Source organism: Amborella trichopoda, chromosome 1 (assembly GCF_054954075.1).
Source record: "Amborella trichopoda isolate Santa Cruz 75 chromosome 1, AtrichopodaSantaCruz75HAP2 v2.0, whole genome shotgun sequence".
NCBI lineage: Eukaryota > Viridiplantae > Streptophyta > Magnoliopsida > Amborellales > Amborellaceae > Amborella > Amborella trichopoda.
The window spans coordinates 4,102,621-4,125,130 of record NC_142336.1 but is presented as its reverse complement, the minus strand read 5'-3'; the positions used below and the strand labels follow the sequence as shown (position 1 = coordinate 4,125,130).

Here is a 22,510-nt window from a genome sequence, read left to right as displayed (position 1 = left end):
GGATCCGTGGCGCAATGGTAGCGCGTCTGACTCCAGATCTGAAGGTTGAGTGTTCGATTCACGTCGCGTTCAGAAACCTCGATTCCTCTACCCTCACTGTGGATGCAATCGTCTCATGTACTTTTTTTTCTTTGTTTTTTGAAGAGGTCGCAGGTGCAATTTTTATATTTCCGAATACCAATATGGTAAATGCCATTACACAGTTCGTTTTTTTCTTTGTTTTTTGAAGAGGTCGCAGGTGCAATTTATATATTTCCTAATACCAATATGGTAAATGCCATTACACAGTTCATTATCAGTTTTCATTGAGGATTTGCTGTTTGGGGGTTTTTCAAGGTTCGGAAATTTAGGGTTTTCCTCTCAAGGCTGTGAGGACACACCGGCACTTGTGTAGAGGGAGAGTGAGGTTCTGCAACTCGAGGGCGTTGTAGTCTTAGTGAGAGAGAGAAACTCTGCGACTCGGGGGCGTTGTAATTCTAGAGAAAGGGACATTTAACTCCTTGGCATTGCAAGAATTTATTAGGTTTTACGAACACTTCGGTTTTCCTCTCTCTTGCCCTTGAAGTTTCACTTTATTGCTGAGAGAGTGAGAGAATCTCTGCAACTTCAGGGGGTACGAGTTCTAGGGTTTTACAAGATGCTTCGAAGAAACATCAGGTTAAGGCGAGAGTATCTTTACAGAAAAAACCTCGAAGGGAAGGAGAGATTGCTTTACGAGAAGAAGCGAAAAATTAGAAAAGCACTAGAAGGTAACTAAGAATCGTTTAGAAACCATAAGTTTCCTGCAAATTATGGAATTAGATTTTGTAGCACCGTGACCTCTATTTTTTAGGTTATCATCCTTCAGTTCACTAATTCTTTATCCACGCTTGCTTCAATTTGAATTGAAAAATATCACTGTGATATCAGAATACTACATACAGTATTAGAAATTTTTTTTTGGGTATATCAGCGTTGCTTTAATTTCAAAATTTGAATCTTAGACCAAAGCTGAATAAAAATTATATCAGCGTTTCTTTAATTTCAAAGTTTGAATCTTAGACCAAAGCTGAATAAAAATTTATGTCCAAGTAATTTCAGGAGGGGCAAAATGAATCTATAACTTAATAATTTTCTGCGCACCACTTGTTTTCCTCTGAACGAATATTAGGCATTTGGAACATAATGTTGATTGCACTTTACAAAAATACTCCTGCATTTATCATCTCTGTATTTTCCACTCTCTTTTGATCATCTGACTTAATGTTTTTATTCATTGTCTGTGAAAAGAGGGGAAGCCCATTCCTACTGAACTGCGAAAAGAGGAATTCGCCTTGCGCCATGAAATCGATCTTGAGGACGATCAAACAGCAGGTTAGGTTGTGATTTATTTATTCGTGTATCATATTATATAGACTTATGACAATGTTTGTACATTTCTGTATCACTGTCATATACAGTTGCCAAAAACGTTGCGATATTAATCCCCACTTAGTCCTCATTCCTTTTTTTAAGCATTTATATTGCACCTCAGCTATCAATCTTATGAAGATGGTTGTGTGTTATTTTTATGTTATCAGTTCAAAAGACTCACGTTGATGATGAATATGCAAATGCATCTGAGATGGACCCTAAAATTCTATTGACCACTTCGCGAGACCCAAGTAGCCGACTTTCCCAGTTTGTTAAGGTTGCCAGGTTTCCCTCATTACTGCATTAATTTACCCATTTTGTTGATTTTTTTGTCTGGAAGGAGAGGTTTTTTTTTTTTAGTTTTTTTTTTTTTTTCTTTTTTTTTGGCATCATGTGATATTTCCAGCGAGAATTTGATTTGTTGTGTTTTTACTTATTTTTGACGAAGGTAATGATTTTTTGGTTTTGTTTCAGGAACTAAAATTTGTGTTTCCTAATGCACAAAGAATGAATCGTGGGAATCAGGTTTGTTTGTATTTTAAATTGTTTCTGATTCTTTGGCTATGCCTCTATTGAGCTATGCTGATTTTTTCTTCTTGTCTCATCTTTGACGTCGCTTGTGTTATTGTGAAATTTCTGGGAAAAATGTTGGATATGTTAGTTCTTATATAGGACATGGTTATTTTTTGTTTTGATAATTTGGATGATATGAAATTCATTTTGTCTCTTGGTCACTATCATAGATGCAAATCACACTTGTGGTTCAACAGCTCGCATTGGCTACACATGGTTGTTATATACATTCTATATGGCAATACATTATGTCCATTATGGGCACTGTAAATAAGCACAATATATGTGCTATACAAGAGAGAGTTGCTAAAATATGGAAAAGACATTATGGGCACTGTAAATAATCCCAATATATGTGCTATACAAGAGAGAGTTGCTAAAATACGGAAAAGACATTATGGGCACTGTAAATAACCCCAATATATGTGCCATACAAGAGAGAGGTTCTAAAATACAGAAAATGACTAATTTGGCCCTATTGGTTTTCGATCACACCCACCCTAGGTCTCATGCCCTTTATTTTACCCCTTGTTGTAAGGAGGTAAAGTCTTGCCCAGAGTCACTAGGTAAAGCGACTGAGTAGGGCATGTGGTCTGAGTGTCTGACTTGGTGTTGGGTAGTCCTACAGTTACTTGTTTCTTTCACAAACTCCCCGTTTGTTTTATCCTTCTTGGACTGCAATTATGAGAAATGATGTTTCCTCTTTCAAGTTATGAGGGTAAAATGGTTGCACCTTTACTTTCTTTCAGAATTCTAACAATGAGTTGTAAAATAGTAAAAGAGCAAAAAGGATCAGTGTTCAATTGCACGAACGGGCTGCAAAAACCAGCCATGGGCCAGGTCCGGGTAACCGGCACGAATTGGGTAGGTGTTAATTTTTTTTTTTTTAAATGTGTTAAAAATTTTTAAATCCAGAAAATAGGAAAACACATTTAAATGAGGTTAAAAAAGTTGTAAAAAAATAGGTTTTGAAATAAATTTGTGACTGGAGGTATTTTCAAAATAATCCGAAAAAGATGGGAAAATGTAAAACTAAGTATTCATTACCAAAATACTTCCCAATCTTTGCCAGTATTATAGAACTCATAAAAAAACATGTTACAAATCGAGTTCAATGTTTTAAAATGTGGGATACGGCCGAACGCATGGGGGGGGCCAATGCGGCTTGATGCGGTCGGGATGCGGGTGCATCGCTGTGATGTGGTCAATCAATATAAAAAAATTCTAAAAAATCTAAAAAAATAGGTTCATGCATAGAAAAAAATATGGAGGTGATATATATGATAGTAGGTATTTAGTTTATTCATTAACTACAAAAGTATTAGCTTTTGGAGATTTTGTATCCAATATCCCCTAATAGAAACTAGAAACTTGTAGCTGGCTTCATAAAACATTCAGCAATCAATAGCCATAAGCACAAATATGCAACCACAAACTTTAAAGTTACAAAATTGAGAATACGACGAACTAAAAGTCCATGAAGATCAAAGAGTTTAAAAGTCAAGCTCAAAAAGAGTCAATACAATCATCATCATTTCTCAAGTCTTTAGATTGAGATTCTAAATTTCTAATTTTCAAATACTAATCAGCAAGTATCGATTTCTTCACGGCCTTTGAAACCCTTAATTTGTTGTGACAAGTTTGCCTAAACTTCCTTAAATCAACACCCAAAAGATACAAATCAATAACCAAGCAACAAATGCACAAATCGAAGAACTTCAACATGTAAAATTTCCGCCCAAAATTTTTTTTTATTCAATTGATCCAGTGAAAGCCACGGATGTGGCTGGAAAATGTTGTTTGGGGGGTTTAATATCCCCCAAACCCTTTGCCCCCATTTTTGAAGGTCAAAATGACCTTATTATCCCTGCCCAAGGGGTACAGGTTCGAAAAAAATGGCAGACAGATTATGCGGCCTGATGCAGTCGATGCGGAATGCGGCTCTGATGAGGTGCATATGCGGGTGCATCTCTCCAAACCGCATATGCGCGCAAGTGCGATGCGCTTGGCAGCGCATAGTGCCTGATGCGGCCGCATATGCGGCGATGCGGCAACATTTTAAAATACTGGATTTCTTTTTTTTTTCTTTTAATTTTTTTTTAAGATCCCAGAGTCCAACTTGGGGATACTTGGGTGTGCCACCTTGGCGAGTCCGAGCGGACTCATTGATTAGTCGAACATTGAGAAGGATTTCCCTTTTTAGAGCAATTAATGGTCTGAGTGCATATATTCATATGAAGATACAAAATTAATAATGAGAGGATGATGCTAACATTTTATGGATATGTCCTTCGCAAGCTTGTACGAGGTCCGTCCTTGTATATTTTTACCATTAGTCAATTGCTTCCGTGCTCAATGCATTTCGTGTTATTTCAAATTGTTTGTCATTCATCTCTAGCTTGTAGTTGTTGGAACATTTTATTTATGATGGAATTTAAAGTGATGTTTGAATTTCGTATTATTGAAGATTTCCTAAAATGGCAATTTTGCAGGTTATCTCAGAGATCGTTGAAACTTGTCGTACACATGATTTTACAGATATTGTCATGGTTCACGAGCATCGTGGGGAGCCAGATGGATTGATTGTTTGTCATCTACCATTTGGTCCAACTGCATACTTCGGCTTACTCAATGTGGTAGGTCATGAGGATCGTTCTAGTTTTTTTTAAGTATGGGATTGATTTATGAGGGATTCCTCTGGGTCGGTTAACCTCTATATGTGACAGGTGACAAGACATGATATTAAAGACAAGAAGGTTATTGGAACAATGTCTGAAGCATATCCTCATCTAATTCTTCATAACTTCTCCAGTAAGGTATTGATGTGCATGGTTTCTTTTGTATAATTCTTATAAAAATTTTCAAGTACTTGTGTATAGTAATTCCTGGGCAGCATCCTTGCTAAACATGCATCATAGTTCTTTGTCATGGATATTTGGAAACTTTCTCAATTACCCATTATATTTCACTCTGTAAGAAAAGCAATAATTTTTTTTAAAACATGTTTTTCTGGATATTTAAAAGTTACTTCAATATTGATGGAGAAAAAAGTTATTGGAATTCTTTGTTCCTTCCTAACATTTAAAAGAAAACCCAAAAAATTGGAAAAAAACCTTTGTTCTTCTTCGTCGGATGCCTTCTGTAACTGTTACTGTAGGGTTTAACTTGGCTGTTTTTATTCTGTATGGGTGGGTATGATTGTTCAATCTGCTCAATTCATACTGGTTTATATATAAAAAAATTGCTTGAACTGCATTTTTTTAAAATTAGCTGAAAGATTTTGACATTTCTAGAAGAATGATTGATGATAAGATATGGACTTAGTGGGGAATGATGTTGCGTTGTAAAACTAATCCTCTTCTAAACGTCTACTCTTGGAATGGTGACAGCTTGGTGAAAGAACAGCCAACATACTAAAGCACCTCTTTCCAGTTCCTAAACCAGATTCGAAGCGCATTATTACCTTTGCCAATCAATCTGATTACATCTCATTCAGGTGATGGTATAGTTGAACCATAATTTGTTTTTGTGGAACATCTAGAGTTGAATTGGAGCATTGGCTCCTTGATCCAAATGTCTATGCATATACAAGTACATCATTATTCTCACATTTGCTCAATGCTTGTCATGGCTTGATAGCTATCTTAATACATGTTCTCTTTTATCTTTTTGCAGTCAACAAATCATATACTTCCATTGTAGCTGAGTTGTTTTAGCTTTGAGAGAATATTCATTTAAACCTCATGCATCTATTGCCTGTTTGTGATATTGAAACTGCCATGTTGATTTTTGCTTTAAATCATTTGTTCTTGCTTAAATTTGTGGATCCCATACACCCTCTTGAGCCTTGTAGACTTTCTTTCTTTAATTTAGTTGTTAGCCAGGTTTTAGATGAGAATGAATTTTATTTGTTCACCAGATGTAAATATTTATGATTTACTGTTCAATCGTTAAACGGCCCTCATGTGACCAGGAGCTATTTGACCAAATCCCACATTCTCTTCCCTAAACATTTTTAGAAATCTGTAGTGTGTACCATGACCTAATACTTCAGCTGGTAGCTAATATAACTTAAAGGTCCTGCAGAACTAATACTGCTTTATGGGAATATTATAATCATTATCGGATTATTTATTGGTCTATGGATTGCGGTGCTTGTAATGTGACCCTCTGATGCGAGCTGTGTACTTGTCCTTTTGATGAATCAGTGATTAAGTCTTTGTTGGAGGAAAGGGTAAAGAAGCAACAAACTTGTATATGCATATAAATGATGAATGCCAAGGCTAAAATAACAAATTACTAAACATAGAAATGTAACCCTCAAATGTGAGCCCTGTATTTCTTTTGAGAGTATATGATGAATTATCTACTAAGGCCATGCCTGTTGGAAGGAAGGTTGCAAATGCAACAACTTTGTAGATACCTATAAAGGATGATTCGAAGGCTAAAATTAAATATTGCTCAGTTATGAAACATTTTTATGCATTTTACTTCAACAACTAAGAATATTGTGTTTATTTTGCACTTGGGGTAGTAAGAAACTTTGCTGATCTCTTTTAATAGATGTTTATTTTAAAGTTGTTCGATTGTTGTTATTATTATTGATAAATAAATTTTCAACACCAATTGGAAATGATATAAGTGCCCCCCTGAATTGTTGGATTCAATGGGCGAATCCCAAGGCATCATAAACACAAAAATAAGAGTATCAAATGAAGATTATGTACCTTTTCTCGAATCTGACTTCCCTCTTGCGATTGGTGTTGATCGACTCCCTTCCTTGTGCGCGCTTTCTATGGGTCAAGAGTTCAATACCTGCAACCTCAAGATGACTTTCAAGCCGAGGACACCAATGAAACTCTTATGAGTGGGACCAAGGATGCACATAGATTGTCGCACAACTGCAGCCATACCTCGAATTGTGCGGCTTTGGGCCATGATCCTCCCACACACCAGAATCTCATATGAGCGCATGTGCACATGTGCCAATGCATGTGTGCTCACATGTGCGCCACACACGTGCATGCCACAAATTGGTTTGGTATGTGTCATGGAGCACGTGCAGCACCGCATGTGCCTTGCATGTGCCTTCGGCATGTGCCTTCGGCATGTGCCTTCGGCATGTGCCCACACGTGCACTTCGGCATGTGCCTTGCATGTGCCGCTTGAGAATGTATGTGTCCGTGGTGCCTAAGTGGACGTGCGGCTGTCCGCAGCGTTGGACCACAACGTGTCCATGGTGCACAAGGTACACCAAGCACGCATCTAGCAAACTCACACGTGCCTCGCATGTAACTAGAGTGCCCATGCTTGCCTTGCGAACCCCCAGCTTATGTCCCACTCCCAAAGAGGCTTGTATGCGCCAAAAAACATCAAAAAGAAAAGTACGAGTCCTGAATAGCACAAAAAAAACTAGGTCTTTTTTGTTTTCGCTGGCCAACCACATGGGCTAACAAATACGAGAGGGGAACCTCCATTAAATGGGCTCTGATACCAATGTTAGATTTGATGGGTGAATACCAATGATACGGAACACAAAGATAAGATGATCGAATAGAGATTGTGAACCTTTATTTTTGGAATCCGTTATCCGTATACCCTCTTGTAGCTGATATTGATCTTTTTGCCTTCATTTTGCATGTGGTTCCTTCGAGTTGAGTATTTGGTTCTGGCAACGTCAAGTCGACGTTTAAATATTAGAATTAAAAGAATGATTTGCATAACTCAAATATGCGAGCCTTTGATTGTGATGACCTGGGACTTCTCATTATGGGATGTAGGGATCTCTTATGTTTCTTGAGAGAGAAAACTTATAAAGAGGAGGGAATATAGAAACGAGGGGTCGGGGCCTATGGAGAGAAGTGTGACACGTGATTCTCTAAAGGAATAATGGGAAAAATGGTACTCCTTTCTCCAAATCCCCTTATATAGATGGGCCATGATTCCCTATCTAGTAAAGATCCATTTTTAATCGATATGTTGATCTCAATCCTAAAATTTAGATATATCTTTAAATATATTTTCAAATATGCTTTTATACACAATACTCATCCTAATCATGTAATGATTCCTTTCTCATTTTTATGCTACAATTAAACACCAAATCCTATGTAGGTCCTTGCATCCCCTTTCTCTAAATTCCCTTATATAGATGGGCCCCTTGTAAGATTCCCTATCTAGTAAAGATCCATTTTTAATCTATATGTTGATCTCAATCTCAATCCTAAAATTTAGATATATGTCTTTAAATATATTTTCAAATATTCTTTTATCCACAATACTCATCCTAATCATGTAATGATTCCTTTCTCATTTTTATGCTACAATCACGTACCAAATCTTTTGTAGGTCCTTCCACCCACTAGGGGAGGACCCTCAAAAAATCAACATCTGGTTGGGTCAAAATGGAATAATAGTAAGGCCAGGGCATGACCATTGGCATCGGACCTTGATTGATATTCAATGATATCAGTGTACTCCATGATGCTTATCTACTATGCGACGATGGAAATGTTTTTATCTAGGATGTCCTTAGGCCAAATGTTTTGAAAGTACTATTAATATAATATTTTTGCAAGTGAATTTTTTGGCTTGCATGATAATGATGCTTTATTATATTAAATAAGTGTGAGTGCACGAAGGAGTTGAGTAGTCTCCTGAACACATAGTAAACTTATTAGGGATTAGTGGATTACTCATTTTAGTGTGGCCAAGAGAGTCTAGGCCAATTTGGAGCATTTTTAATAGAGAGAAGAGGTGTTCCATGTTAGTCTGATGGAACAAATGATCATCTCTATAGCGATGCAATTATTCTTTAAGGTCTCATGGTTCATTCCCCAATGTAGCTTGTATGAGAGTTTCTTACACATCGACCTGTTTCTGCCAACTGCTGGACGAGTGGAAAGTATTGATTTTTTCTAGGGTGGCCTCTTGTGAATGGAAGACCTACATGGGATTTCATTATTTTATTGTGGCATATATATGAGAAGGGAATTCTAATAGGTATTGTGGATAAGAGAATATTAAAAAATATCTTTAAAAAGATATATTTGAAGTGCAGATTTCTCCATAGACCCTAGATTTCTATGACCCCAGATTTCTATATTCCCTATGCATAAATTTTCGCTCTCTCTATAAAATAAGAGCTCCCTATACCAGAAAATAGATTATGCTTCCGCAGAAGTATCTACTCGTTACATAATCTCAGGTGTCAAAAGTGCGGATCTCATATAGTAAAAAAAAGTGGGACATGCTATCCCATGGTGAGAACTATAGGGCTATCTCAATTACACACTCAAGGATTTGCGTTTTGTAAATTGTGCTTTTAGTTCTAGTATCTAAAAGTGGGCATGATGTTGGTAGTATTGAACTCTTAAACTGGAGACGAGTTAAAGGAAGGGGAAAGATCAAAACCAAGTGTAAAGAGGGAATTCAGATTCGAAAAATGATACTTAATCTCAATTCAATCCTCTTAACTTTGTGTTTTCGCATCAGGTTTGCTCGTTGAAGCCAACATTACCATACCATTTGATGTAGGGTTGCCTTTAAGATCTGAAGGCCTATGTGCTTGGTCTGCAAAAACACAAAACCCCTATTTTTTAGAGAGGTTTTAGTTTAGTTTTCAATATCTTGATTTTTTGGCGCAGGCATGCCTCTTCGGGCATGGGATATGAGTTGGAGGTGCACGAGGCACCCATGGATGCGTTCGGTATGTGCACGGCGTGCATGAGCGCTAGATGAGTGCATGTAGGACCCTGCTTATGTGGACCTGTTGTGGTCGCACACCTGTTGTGGTCCTGTGCGATGTAACACGGCATGTCTACATAGGCACGGTGGAGGCACGCACTTGGTGCGCTCAATGCTTGCACCTGTGCTTGTCCTGCGTGGTGGACTGGCAGGGTGCCCACCCCCGGACGGATATATAGGGACAACAGTAGCATGTGCGGGGCACTCGTGGTAGCCCACGTGTGGCAACTAGTGTCCAACATTGCTTCACGAAACATGCATGCCAGACCGATTTGAACCCATACGTGTGCGGTTCACACATGAGGCACACGTTATGTGCATGTGCACGTGTGATTGCATCTGTGATTCCTGTACATGGTAGGAACATGTCCTGAAGCCGCACAATTCGAGGTATGTCCATGGCTTTTCCACGGTATGTTTATATCTACGACCTGACAAGAATTTCCAGTGTGGCCTCGGTTTATGATGCCGCCGCATTGGTGCAGCCTCGAGGCTGCATGAATGCGATCGTACCAAGAATATGCAGCAACACTTGTGCTGCTGTCGATGAAAAGTAAAAAAAGCCTTACCTTGCTGCCTGCAGCTTTGTTCTATCAGTCTGCGGTCGCAGTTTCGCTACAACAGTGTACGTCTTAAGAGATGCAAGATCAGGCCAAAGCTTTCAAAGGGCATAACTTTGCATTTGGGTGGCCGTTTTCTACATATAATATATGTTTTCCTGTAGCTCAGATTAGGTACATGGGTGTGACCCTGGGTAGCCTTAGATGCGATGAGACATTACTACAACTGAACTACGACCTGCATCGAGTAAACCTAATGTGAATCTTGGCATGTGATTTATACTACATGCGCTTAGTGAGACTGCTATTCCTTTTAGTAAATGTCGATAGGATGATCTCTATTCCCTCCTACACCATGTGAGAAATGTCAGTCACTTATTGATCAGGAGTGCCCTCATAAGCCCTATGATTATATCAAAAAGTGGAGACTTGATGTTGCTATTTTAGTAGGACTTCCTATGGTCACGATTGATTCGTCGGGTTGGGAGCAAAGCTACTTTAGTATGACTTCCTATGGTTGTGATTTACTTAGGTATATACGCTGCCAGCTCTTTGGAAGAAAGAGATTTGTGTTCTTTTTTTAGTGAGAACAATTTTTTAATAAAAACATGGAGTGATACTTTGTCTGTAATTGCTTAGCTTAGCATGAAATTTTTTATTATTAATAATTGAATGAAGGAAAACATGACATGCATTTGCATAAAGTACTGGAAAATATCTTCTTTTATAATTAACAAGCATGAGTGTTGTTATACCATAAGTTCATAAAAGTAATGTTCACATCTTGGGAAGTGATGTTCATGAATATATTGCAAAGTTGGGATGGCACATGGGTCATAGGGAATTGAGTGCAACATTTTTATTCTTTTCGAAACATGCTATGAGTGAAAGATATTTGGAGTAGTGATCAGTTTGACTGTGTGGCTTGTCTAGGATTGTTATGATGGTCTTGTTGGTGAGGGGAACACTATTCTCATGTGCAGGCAGATATTGAATTGGGCATTATTGCACATGGTCGCTTGGGTTGAATGTAAAAGGAGGGCAATGTAGGCAAAGTAGTGAGTGTTCCCATGGCGGATGCGGCTAAGGGTTTATTACTCTGCAGGTTATGTACATAGTTACCAGGAGTAGAAGCGGGAGCGTCGGAGGGATGTCGGCCCAAGCTTTGGAGCTCGGGGAGCGATTCCGGTGAGGTTAAAAGTAGTGGATCGAGATCCCGTATGAACAGGGAGCGCATTCCCAATACATCGGTATCGAGATCTCTATTTAACGGGAATGCTTTCCATGTCAAATGGGATTGTGTTCCCATATTCATTAGGATCATGCTCCCATCGACATCAAGATCGCGTCCCATCTAAGAATGACCGTGTTCCTATTTGGAAAGGATCGAGGCTCCATTCAAGAAAGGATCGTGTTCTGTGCATGATTAGTCCACGCTCCCATCGCATAACTCCACTTTTATGAAAATTTAGCTTAAAATATAATTATTTTATTTTAAAAATTAATTTTATTTGAGAAGTTTCTTTTAGAATTTTTCGGGTAAATAGGTATGGAGTTCCGGAAATATAGCAATCGTGCTCTTAAAACTCTGGGAGCGGGGATCTAATTTATTCAGAAACGAGATCCTAAAATTTAAGGAACGCGTTCCGTGCAGTATCGGGAGCGAGCTCTCAAAAATAGGAAACAAGTTCCGGTCGAGATCGCGGCTACGGAGCGCCGCAGTTGGGTTCCGGAGCGGGAGTGCCACCCTAGTTGGGGGCTCCCGGTAACTATGGTTATGTAGAAGGGTGTCGTCCTTGATGATTATGAGTTTTTTTCCATCTTTGCACTCTGTCTCGTTCGGCTCTAATCTTTCTTAATCACATTTATTCCTGTTTCCCTATTGTTCTCTCTCTAAGATGCTTCAATTAGAAAAATGTGAGCTTTTTAATATGCTCTGTGAGTTGGAATCGGATGTGGTTCTATCCTTGATTTAAGTTTCTGTAATAACTGTTGTACATCAGTTGTTGAAGTGCTCTCTGTCAACATTGAATTTGCAGGCATCATGTCTACCAAAAAGATGGGGGTCCTAAATCAATTGAACTAAAGGAAGTTGGTCCTCGCTTTGAGCTGCGGCTGTATCAGGTGAGGTGTTGATAGATATAAGTTGTACTGCCCCCTGAATTATCATCCTGTTTGGTGGGGTTGGGTTCACTTCTGTAAGTAACAGGCACATATTTAACCAAGAAAGTTATCACTTGGGTTTGCTACAGTGTTTTAGCACTTTTCCCATCGACCGATGCAACAAGGGACAGTTGGGGAGTTTCTTTGCTCAATGTCGGTCAAAACATTTGACAGACTTTGTCTTTTTGGGGGGTCACTGGTAGGAATCGAACTTGAGATATAGTGCTGCTAAATGTTTGCTGCTAACCACTGAAGCCCAAAGCCCGATTCCTAATTTTTGGCAGACTTTGATTGGAGGTATCACACACCTGAACAAGCCATTATCGACACCTGACCGTTGCCAGATATTGTGGCAAACCCCAAGTAAACTTGTTATACAGGCAGAGGTTTAAATACGACTGTTATAACAGAGATAGTGATAGTCATAAAGGAAATTGACGCTGCCCGTGACCTTACATAATGGTATAAGGGGTAGCATGGACCATACATAAATGACGGTTGTTATCTTCTCTAACGGCAACTATATATTGGCTTAGCACCCTTTATAACAGGTTTCGTCATTTGTTATTACGGAAATAACAGCCTTTAGGAGGGAAAATATTTTTGAAATGTTGCCCTTTTCTCTTCTCTGTTTTTTGGCTCATTTTCTTTTTGAATCAATCTTTAGTTTCCCTTTCTATCCTCCCTCCCCCAGCCCCCCTTTCTTTGTTTGGGAAAAGTTTAGAAAGAGCCAAGGCTCTAAATGATCAAATTTGAGCCTACCTCAAAAATTATATTAGAAGATGTTGTTTTGATGCTCAAATATCTTCAAATTGATCATCTCGACATCAAGATGCATAGACATGAGAAAAAACTGGATTTCAAGTTTTGGAAATAGTGCATTTTGTAACGCGTTTTTGGACTGCCAATTTTCAAGATTTTCAAGTTTTCATAGATCTGTCAATCTACACTATTTTTGAAGCTTTAAACTTTATAAATAAATATGAAAATATATTTTAAGGCTATCACAAAGATTCCAGTAGTGAAACCACATTTCTTGACACAATTTGAAGGTAGGCTCTAATTTGATTGTTTAGAGCCTAGGCTTTATACAAACCGTAACATTTTTTTTTTTGTTCTGTTTTTATTTCCTTTTTATGCTTTTTTGGTAAAATTCTTTTTCTTCACTTTCATTTATAATGGCTGATACTGTTTTTAACCGAAATGGCCATACCAGTCTGGTTACGTTATGAAACTTGTCTAAACCCCTCGATACAGGCTGTTTAGAAAACATGTGAGATGGTTTGGTAAATCTCATCACATCATTACGGAATATAATTTACATAATATAAAGAAGATTATTCAAGGATTTCCTGTGCATCTATGGCCTAAGAGTATGTGTTATTTTTACAGATCAAACTGGGTACTGTTGATCAGAGTGAAGCCCAAAATGAATGGGTCATCAGGCCGTATATGAACACTGCAAAGAAGCAGAAGGCTCTCGGAGACTGATGCATCACCACGACCTTGCACATCGCAATTTCTCAAATAGTGATCTTCATGTCAAGCCTAATTTATTAAAAAACCTCTTATTTGTTGCTTGCTTTTGCTTCTTTATTGATCTCAGTTTGTATCACTTTACAAGTGGCTGTTATTTGTTCTAGGGCTTCAGCTTTTTGGCTTACTGGTTGGGGCCCAAGGGGTGGGGATGTAGCACCCAAGGTTTGAATCCCAGCTTATTTGCCACTCGAGAGAGAGAGCCCCAAAAAGTTGCTATTATACATTTTCAGGCGCAGAGCGAGAGAGAGGGCCCCTAAAAAGATGCTATTGTATTTTGCGGTCTAGCACATTTTTGTGACGGATCGTATATTTTAGCCAAAAAACTTTGGACCGGTGCACAGTGTCGGACCGAAATCTTTTTTTGCTGTCTAACACATTTTGTGTCGGACCGTATTTTTTAGCCATAAAACTTATGGAAAGTTACCGGTTCGATAAATGGTGTCGGACAGAATTTTTTCGGTCTAGCACATTTTGTTTCGGGCTGTTAACTTTCCAAAAGTTTTACGGTGAAAAAATTTCGGTAGCCTTGTATCATTAGAGAGAGAACGGGAGTGATGGTGGATACAGTGAGAGAATGGATAGAGCGATTGTGAATGGGTGGTTAAAGAGAGAGAATGGGAGAGATAGTGGAAAGAAGTAGACAGAGGGAGTGCATTTTGTGACAAAATGGGTAGCACGGGATCAATTTTTTCGAAAGGGAAATAAAGGGTGTTTTGGTTTTAAAATTCATTAACTGTTTAATTTGGGGGTGGATATAAGAGTTGGGGTTTAATTATAATACAAAAAGTAAATGGGGGTATGAGGCATGCAAAATTAAAGTTTAGGGGTGTATGTAATTTTTTCAAAATAAAAGAAAACCATCTTAATGTGGGTGTGTGTGACCCATGTGGGCTTCAGGTCACACCCTTATGGGCCCCACACGTGTGGGATGCTGGCCATTTATCCCCCTTTGTGAGTCCCACTTAAAAATGAATTTTCTTAAATGCCCGTAGTAATTTTAAAATTTCATAAATACCCTTTTAGAGTTTTTTAAGGAGAGAAACATTTTTATAATTTTGAAAATTATCATAAAAATCAATTTGAGTTGAAAACAATATTTCTAGAGTTTTAAAAAAAATCTAAAACATAAAAATACCAATTAGTGGATAGAAATCTAATAGGTCAAGAACAAGTGTTGGGGCTCATGATTTACCTTTTAAAAATAGACAATAAACAGTAGAAGGATAGTCAATAAACAGTAGGAGCAAGTCTGGGGGCACATAGTGCGAGAGGGTTTTATATGTATATTTGCACTTGTCCCTCTATATGAAGTTGTTTTTCAAGATGGATATTTAATATGAACGTCTCATATAGAACTTTTGTTGAGGATTTGGTCTTCTCTCAGGCCCTTCCTTTGTACACAGGAGGCCACATAACTCTGTTGGCTTGCAAATAACATACATAGGCATCTACCTGACGTGCTGTAAGCTCTCAACACAAGTGCTACATACCCAAGGATAGGGGTTTTGTGTTGGTAATATGACTTTTCAAAGCCTTAATACTAGTTGTCTCTTGATCAGTGGGCAATTGTCTCTTGCTAAGTGGGGAGTAAGTAGGAAGTAATTAAGTCCAGGCTCTTTCCTCGAGAGGAGTAGGCTTTGCATATAAAAAGTGATAAAGAGGAAAAAAAGTCAAAAGTGGGTCGTAAGCAGCAACATCAAGAGAAAGAAGGGAGAAGGTGCGGCAAAGAAAAGACAATGAACAAGTGGTGTTAAAATTTAAATCAATTTAGTGGAACTTCATTTCACATGCCTTTGTCATTGGCACTTAAAAGAAAGAGTTATTCAAATGAGTTATGTTAAGATGTTCAAACTATGATGTAATTTATCATTGTATTCAATAAATTTTGGACATTTTTATACTTTTAATTTGTATATGGATTATTTTTTTAATAAAGTGTTTTTGGTTATTAAGAGGAGGTGTGATGTAATCCATATAAGGTGTGACATTACTTACATAGAGCACACTACATTTAATGCTCTATGTGGGTGATGTTACACCTCATGTAGATGACGTCATATCTTCATAATGACCAAAAATACCTTTACTAAAAAAAAATTTCATATATAAAACAAGAGTATATAAGTGTTCAAATTTTGTGGAACACAATAATAATCCTAACATAACCCTATTTTCAATGAGCAAAGCATAAAAATGGGGAAATTTAGTATTTGAATAACTTTCCCCTCCATTGACAATGACAAAAGCATGTGAAATGAACTCACACTAAATTGATTTAAACACTACTTGTTCACTAAATATATATTTAACACCACTTGTTCATTGTATGTTCTTTGCGGCACCTTCTCCTTTCTTTTGCTTGATCTTGCTGCTTCCTACCCATTTTTTATGTTTTTGCTCTTTATCTTTATCATTTGAAAATACCCTTCCATCAATTGACAATGACAAGGGTATGCGAAATGAAGTCATACTAATTTGATTTAAACACTACTCGTTTACTAAATATATATTTAACACTGCTTGTTTATTGGGGATACAAGTTTGACATTTCAAGATTTTTTAGAGCTTTTTTAGAATTTCCTATTATATTTTTAGATTTTTTTTATTAAGGTCTTTAACACATTGCCAAGGGGGATACTTTATTTAGTTTATATGGTAGATAATCCCCCTCCCCTCCTCTCTCTCTCTCCCTATATTTATGATTATGACTTAAAGTTAGATTTGAATCACATAGTTAATTGTCACACATGTGATTTGTTTAGCTTGTGCGAATCCAAAGCAATTTTGAAATAAAAAATCGTTTTTAAAACAATTATTCACATGGGATATATGCCATGTGAACATATCATGCGGAAGTTCCCCATTGGTGTGACCTATGTGAAGGGTGTGAAGCCCATATGAAGAGTGAAGGTTGAGCTAATTCCATTGGTGGTGTTACAAACCAATTTCACGTTTCCCATTTGATTAATACCCTTGCTCTTGAACAATACTTATACTCTTGGATTTAATAAAAATTGAGGGCTTTTATGTAAGCGCATTAGATGAGTTTGGAATTAATCTGAGGTTAAGGACAAAAGAGTAATATGGCTTTGATTTAGGTTTTAATGAGGGATAATGATATAAAAAATCTCATCATTTCATCCTAACGGTGGATGGGGATAAGGGACTACGATATTTTAGCTTCTCATGTGTCATTAATGATGTGCATCAAGGGTTGAGATCTAATCCTACTTACACACTTCATATAGATACCATCATAAGGTCCAACCTAACCCTAACTTTGAGAAACATATTTTCATAAGCAAAAGAACTAAGAGAAAGAGATCGAGGCCTCCATAGCGTCCATGCACCAATCATTACACCTTGACATATGAGATCAAGTCTACCTTGAGCTATCATCAAGGTAATCTTTCATTGAGTTTTTCTCCATCATTTTTCATCTTTTTCCACTTAATAGCTTGCTGTAAATCTATGGTTACATTAGCCTTAAGATACATTTAACCTTTGCTTCACATGATCTTCATGCTACCCTTGAAAAGTGGTCCCACACTTTATTATATGAGTTTCATACCTTGATCTATTGAATATGCATAGTTTATCTTGACTTCCCCCACACAAATTTTATGGAGCATTTGTTATACTTGATATTCATATTCCAGAGTTCTATCATCACCTTTGGAATCATTTACAGTTCATACTTTTACATTCAATCCCGTTTTGGTGGACCGGTAGACTATATTTCATCGTTTTGCTCTATTTTGCACATTTTTTATCCGATTTCTCTCATTCTTTTTGCAAACTGTTGTGTATTGTTTTTATTATTCAATATGTACCATATGAATTATTTATAAAGTGTATAAGCTTTCCAAAAAGGTTAGACATCCTTGCAATACTTGAACCACTCGTTCACTCATATTTGATACAAAATTAAGTACTTAGAAAGTCCGATTGTGGCTCAGGTACAAGGGGTTCGAACCAATGGCTTCTCGAGTATTTTAGCACTCTAACATCTCTGTTTGGGGCAGTTGTATTCATGTAATTTGTTTATGAGATCGTGTATGTTCATTGTATGTAATTAAATGTTGTCATTTTGAGTTGGTGTAAGTGGCATGTAACTTGTTTATGACCGTTTTAGAGTCGATTCTCAGTGGTATCTAAAGTCTAAAAGTGCTTGTATTATTGTATTAAAGTACTGAGATTGTGTAAGCATCTAGTTGTATTGTTTTTTTTTAATTAATTAATTAAAATGTTCTTAGACTTTGTACCGCATCATTTTGGACATGACCCGGGCAATAGGCTGTCCAACCCTAGTTTAGTCAAACTCATACCCTCCTACTGAAGTGTAGAATTCATTGTAGTTTATTTTATTTTCATGCTATCTTGGTTTTTAAAGGCTATAAACCTCAAAAAGCGAGCTCCCTTGGAGGTTGGCCATTCCTAGTGGCTTAAGTAATGACATTACTTTGCCATCTCCTTCCACTATTGGGGATCTCAGACCAGTGAAAAAAGGAATGGAGTGTTGATTTGGCTGTAGTGGAATTACTTATTCCTAGGAATGTGCTAACAGAAGGGTTGGGGTTTATATACCTTATAAACTAAAGAAAGTATCCCCCTTTGCCAGAGACTTTAATAAAGAAAATCTAAATATAATAAGAAATTATAGAAAAACTTTAACAAATGCCAAACTTGTATCTCCAAGAATCCTCTTTTGGTAGTTGGTATGAAAATTAGAATTAAAAATTTAATTGAAATATTATACACTCGGGAAAGTGGAAATTCCACACCAGACTTGGACAAACACTAGAACTTCCCCACCCAAAAAGAACACGTCTCCCACTAACCTAACACTAAAAGTGCAAAGCTATAGAGAGAGAAAGAGAGAGAGAGAAGGGGCGGGAAGGTTTATATACCATATAAACTAAAGAAAGTATCTTGAGATAAAAAATATAAAAAGATATACTATTTAATTTAGAAAAAAGTTTATATAAGGTTGTAACTTTAAAATGTAGAATTAAAAGTGCACCTTAAAAAACCATCATATAAGGTTGTTTGGATGTTGGAAACCCGTTAATTGATCATCTTGACATCAAAATGTATGAATATGAAAAGAAAAAAAAAAAATCGAATCTGCGAAATAGTGTATATTGCAATACATTATTTGGACCGTCCATTTTCAAGATTTTCATTTATTTATAGATCTTCTTGATTTGAACCTTTTTTAAAGTTTAAAATTTAATACTTAAAGATGAAAATGGATTCTCAAAACCATCATGAGAATTTTTTATATCAAAATTACATTTATGACAAAATATATTAAAAAATTAACACAAAATATATTAAAAAATAATGTTATAATGTATCTTATATATAGAACTATGGGCTTCGAGTCCCAACGAGTGTACACCTATCATTTCTAAGCCTTGTTAATTTATATATATATATATATATAAACTACGGGGTGATAGGTGGGTCTGGATGCCATCGAACAGACCCAATAAGGGAAGTTGGACTTGGAACAAGACCCCGGGTCTCGTCTAGGTTAAGTGGAGTCGGACTTGATTGGTGGGATCCATTTTGTGGGTTCACACCCAGACCTGGTTGAGTCAATCTTTGGGTCCACGGGTCGACCAAACCCCTGCACCACCCCTAGTTGGTATTGTTGGAACCTACTTTGAACCGCTCGTTGGGCTCAAGCCCAACGAGTGTAGTGTAGGGTCACGTTGAATCTGGGGCATCTTTTTATTCTTAAGATTTTAAAACAATTGATCTTGAAGTTCTCAAATCGTATTTAATGATCTCAAACATCACTTTCGTTTTTAGACTAAGAAAAAATATAATTTTTGGCTTATCAAAATGCTCCATTTGTTGTTCGATTAGATCAACAGTTTTACTTATAAAAAAGAAGAAGAAAAGATTAGATCAACGGTTTTACAAGCGCAACATCAGTTTTAGTACTTTCTTTTCTTTTGAAAATCATCACAAGGTAATCCAAGTGTTGTCAGGTTCATTTCTCTTTGGCCGAAGAGGCTGAAACCTTCGTATTTTAGGCCAAGACTGAAGCTTAGTATTGTTGTTTCGGTCAGCTTTGGGCCGAATTGGTCAAGACTGAAGCTTAATATTGTCGTTTCGGTCAGCTTTGGGCCGAATTGGTCGAAGAAAAAAAATATACGTAAAAGCTTTTCTTTTAAAAATTTTTAAAATTTTAATTTTAAGTTTTTTCAATATATACCATAAATATATTGTTAAAGAAAGATTTACTCTAAAGTCCATAAAAAAAAACTTTTTTTATATTGAAGATCCATCAATTTCATCATCCAAAATTTGGGACATATAAAGTGACAAAAAATGGGATTTCACGTTTGAACATTAGTACATCTTACATTATCTACACGGTCTACTTTCAAGATTTTTAGGTATTTGTAGATGTGCTTGGTATGGCCACTACTTTTGAAACTCAAAATTTTACAATAAAAGGTAAAATTATACTTTCAAGCTATCATAAATGTTTCCTACAACATAATGTTGAACTACGTTTTACAAGGTTGATGCCTTGTATACAAATCGCACACATAAATAAATAAAAAAAAGAAAAGAAATCTAGTGTGAAAATATCGGCTTGGTTAACCTGACCTTTGAACACCCAGGGTTAAATTCAGTGTCTTCATGTGCAGCTTGGTCTGCCTCCTGAGTGGTTTTTACAGGCTTTCATTTAAAATGTACAAACTTTGCAAACCATCTCAAATAATGCATTGTACCATGCGGGACATGACATTGACTTGGGTCCATGACTTCAAAAAAGTAGAAACTTTAGACCCCAACCTCAAATGGTGCACTGCACCATGGGAGACCTCAAGCAGAATTGGGTGCGACTTATATAGAGCATATGCTCTAAACAATCACCTTTAAATAGTGTCAAGAAATATAATTTTAATATTTTCATATTTTATTATAAAATTTTAAGCTTAAAAAAATAGTGTAGATCAAGGTGATCTATAAAAACTTAAAAATCTTCAAAATTGACACCCTAAAAATACGTTACAAGATGCACCATTTTCATAATTTGAAATATATTTTTTTCTCATGCCCATGAATCTTTATTTGAAAATATTTGAGCGTCAAAACAACATCTTTAAGCTTAATTTTTGAAGTAGGCTCTAATTTAATTGTTTAGAGTCTTGGCTCTATATAACCTTTTTCATGTTTTTATTTCTAAAAGTAAAGCTTAACCAAGAATTTCTAAAATGACGCGTACAAACTTTACAACCCACCTCAAATAATGCATTGTACCATGGGCCACATTGAGATTGACTTGGGCCCATGACTTTAGAAAAGTAGAAACTTTAGAGCCCACCTCAAATGATGCACTGCACCATGGGAGACCTGAAGCTGAATTGGGTGCGACATAGAGCCTAGGCTCTAAACAATCGAAGTAAAGCCTGCCTTTAAATAGTTTCTAGAAATGTAATTTCAATACTGGAAATCTTTGTGATAGTCTTAAATTATATTTTTATATTTAAATATAAAATTTTAAGCTTAAAAAAAATAATGTGGATCTATGAAAACTTAAAAGTCTTCAAATTTGACGGCCCAAAAATGAGTTACAAGATGCACTATTTCCAATACTTGAAATCCATTTATTTGGAAGTCAAAACAACCTCTTCTAGTGTAATTTTTGAGGTAGGCTCTAATTTGATTGTTTAGAGTCTCAGCTCTATACAAACTTTTTCATTTTTTTATTTCTAAAAGCAAAGCTTAACCAAGAATTTCTAAAATCAGTGTCTTAGGATGCGGATATATATATATATATATATATATATAAGGGTGAGGCCCAAAACAATGTCGAACATTTCAGTACTACAAATCTTTATCATGACCTAAATTTTTTCTCTAATTATAAAATTTAAAGCTTCAAAAACAATGAAGATCAAACAAACACTTAAAAATCATGGAAATTGACAGTCTAGATAATCTAATACAAAATGTACTATTTCCAAGACTTGGAAGTCTATCTTTTTTTTTCCGGTCATGTATTTCTCGATTGAGATGATCAGATTTGAGGTTTTTGTAGCATCGAAAAAACTTCTTTCAGTGAATTTTTGAAGTACACCATTGTTTTCCATCCTCAACCTTATAGAAACATTTGCATATATATATAGAGAGAGACCTTAATAAAGAAAATCTAAATCAGCATATCTTCTAATAAAGAAATTCCAAATATGCCAGGAAATTCTAGAAATGCCTTAACAAAACTTGAAATGCCAAACTTGCATCTCCAGGAATCCTCCTTTGCTAGTTGGTATAAATTATAATTAAAAGTTTAATGGAAAGATTATATGCTCGAGATCAATGATTCAAAAGTAAATCTGCTCCTCAGGGCAAAATCCTAATTTCAAGTATTTTCCCAGATGCGATCTACTCAATCTAGCAGTCAACCCAAAAATAAATGAATTATCTAAGCTTAGTTTGCTTGAATTATGTCCTGAGATCATGTCTAATTTTGAACAGTTAGATATAGGTAATTATGTATTTAAAACCCA

The 22,510-nt window shown here is 36.5% G+C and overlaps 1 protein-coding gene and 1 non-coding gene across 2 annotated transcripts; both read left to right on the top strand.

Moving 5' to 3' along the window:
* Positions 1–72, top strand: TRNAW-CCA (transfer RNA tryptophan (anticodon CCA)). The gene has a single exon. It is a non-coding gene; the product is annotated as a tRNA-Trp (tRNA).
* Positions 73–276: 204 nt separating this feature from the next.
* On the top strand, positions 277–14,327 carry IMP4 (Ribosomal RNA processing Brix domain protein). Its single transcript, XM_006836194.4, has 9 exons — positions 277–749; positions 1,270–1,353; positions 1,560–1,669; positions 1,867–1,917; positions 4,458–4,601; positions 4,692–4,781; positions 5,355–5,461; positions 12,311–12,395; positions 13,827–14,327. The coding sequence occupies exons 1-9, from the start codon at positions 638–640 to the stop codon at positions 13,923–13,925; spliced, it is 882 nt and encodes a 293-aa protein (XP_006836257.1). The 5' UTR covers positions 277–637; the 3' UTR covers positions 13,926–14,327.
* Positions 14,328–22,510: the final 8,183 nt, after the last annotated feature.

Bases quoted from the DNA above. Each gene is read 5' to 3' on its own strand.
- IMP4 (XM_006836194.4), top strand. From the start codon at position 638: ATGCTTCGAAGAAACATCAGGTTAAGGCGAGAGTATCTTTACAGAAAA. The intron at 4,782-5,354 runs GTATTGATGTGC...GAATGGTGACAG, and splicing joins TTCATAACTTCTCCAGTAAG to CTTGGTGAAAGAACAGCCAA. The intron at 12,396-13,826 runs GTGAGGTGTTGA...TTATTTTTACAG, and splicing joins TTGAGCTGCGGCTGTATCAG to ATCAAACTGGGTACTGTTGA.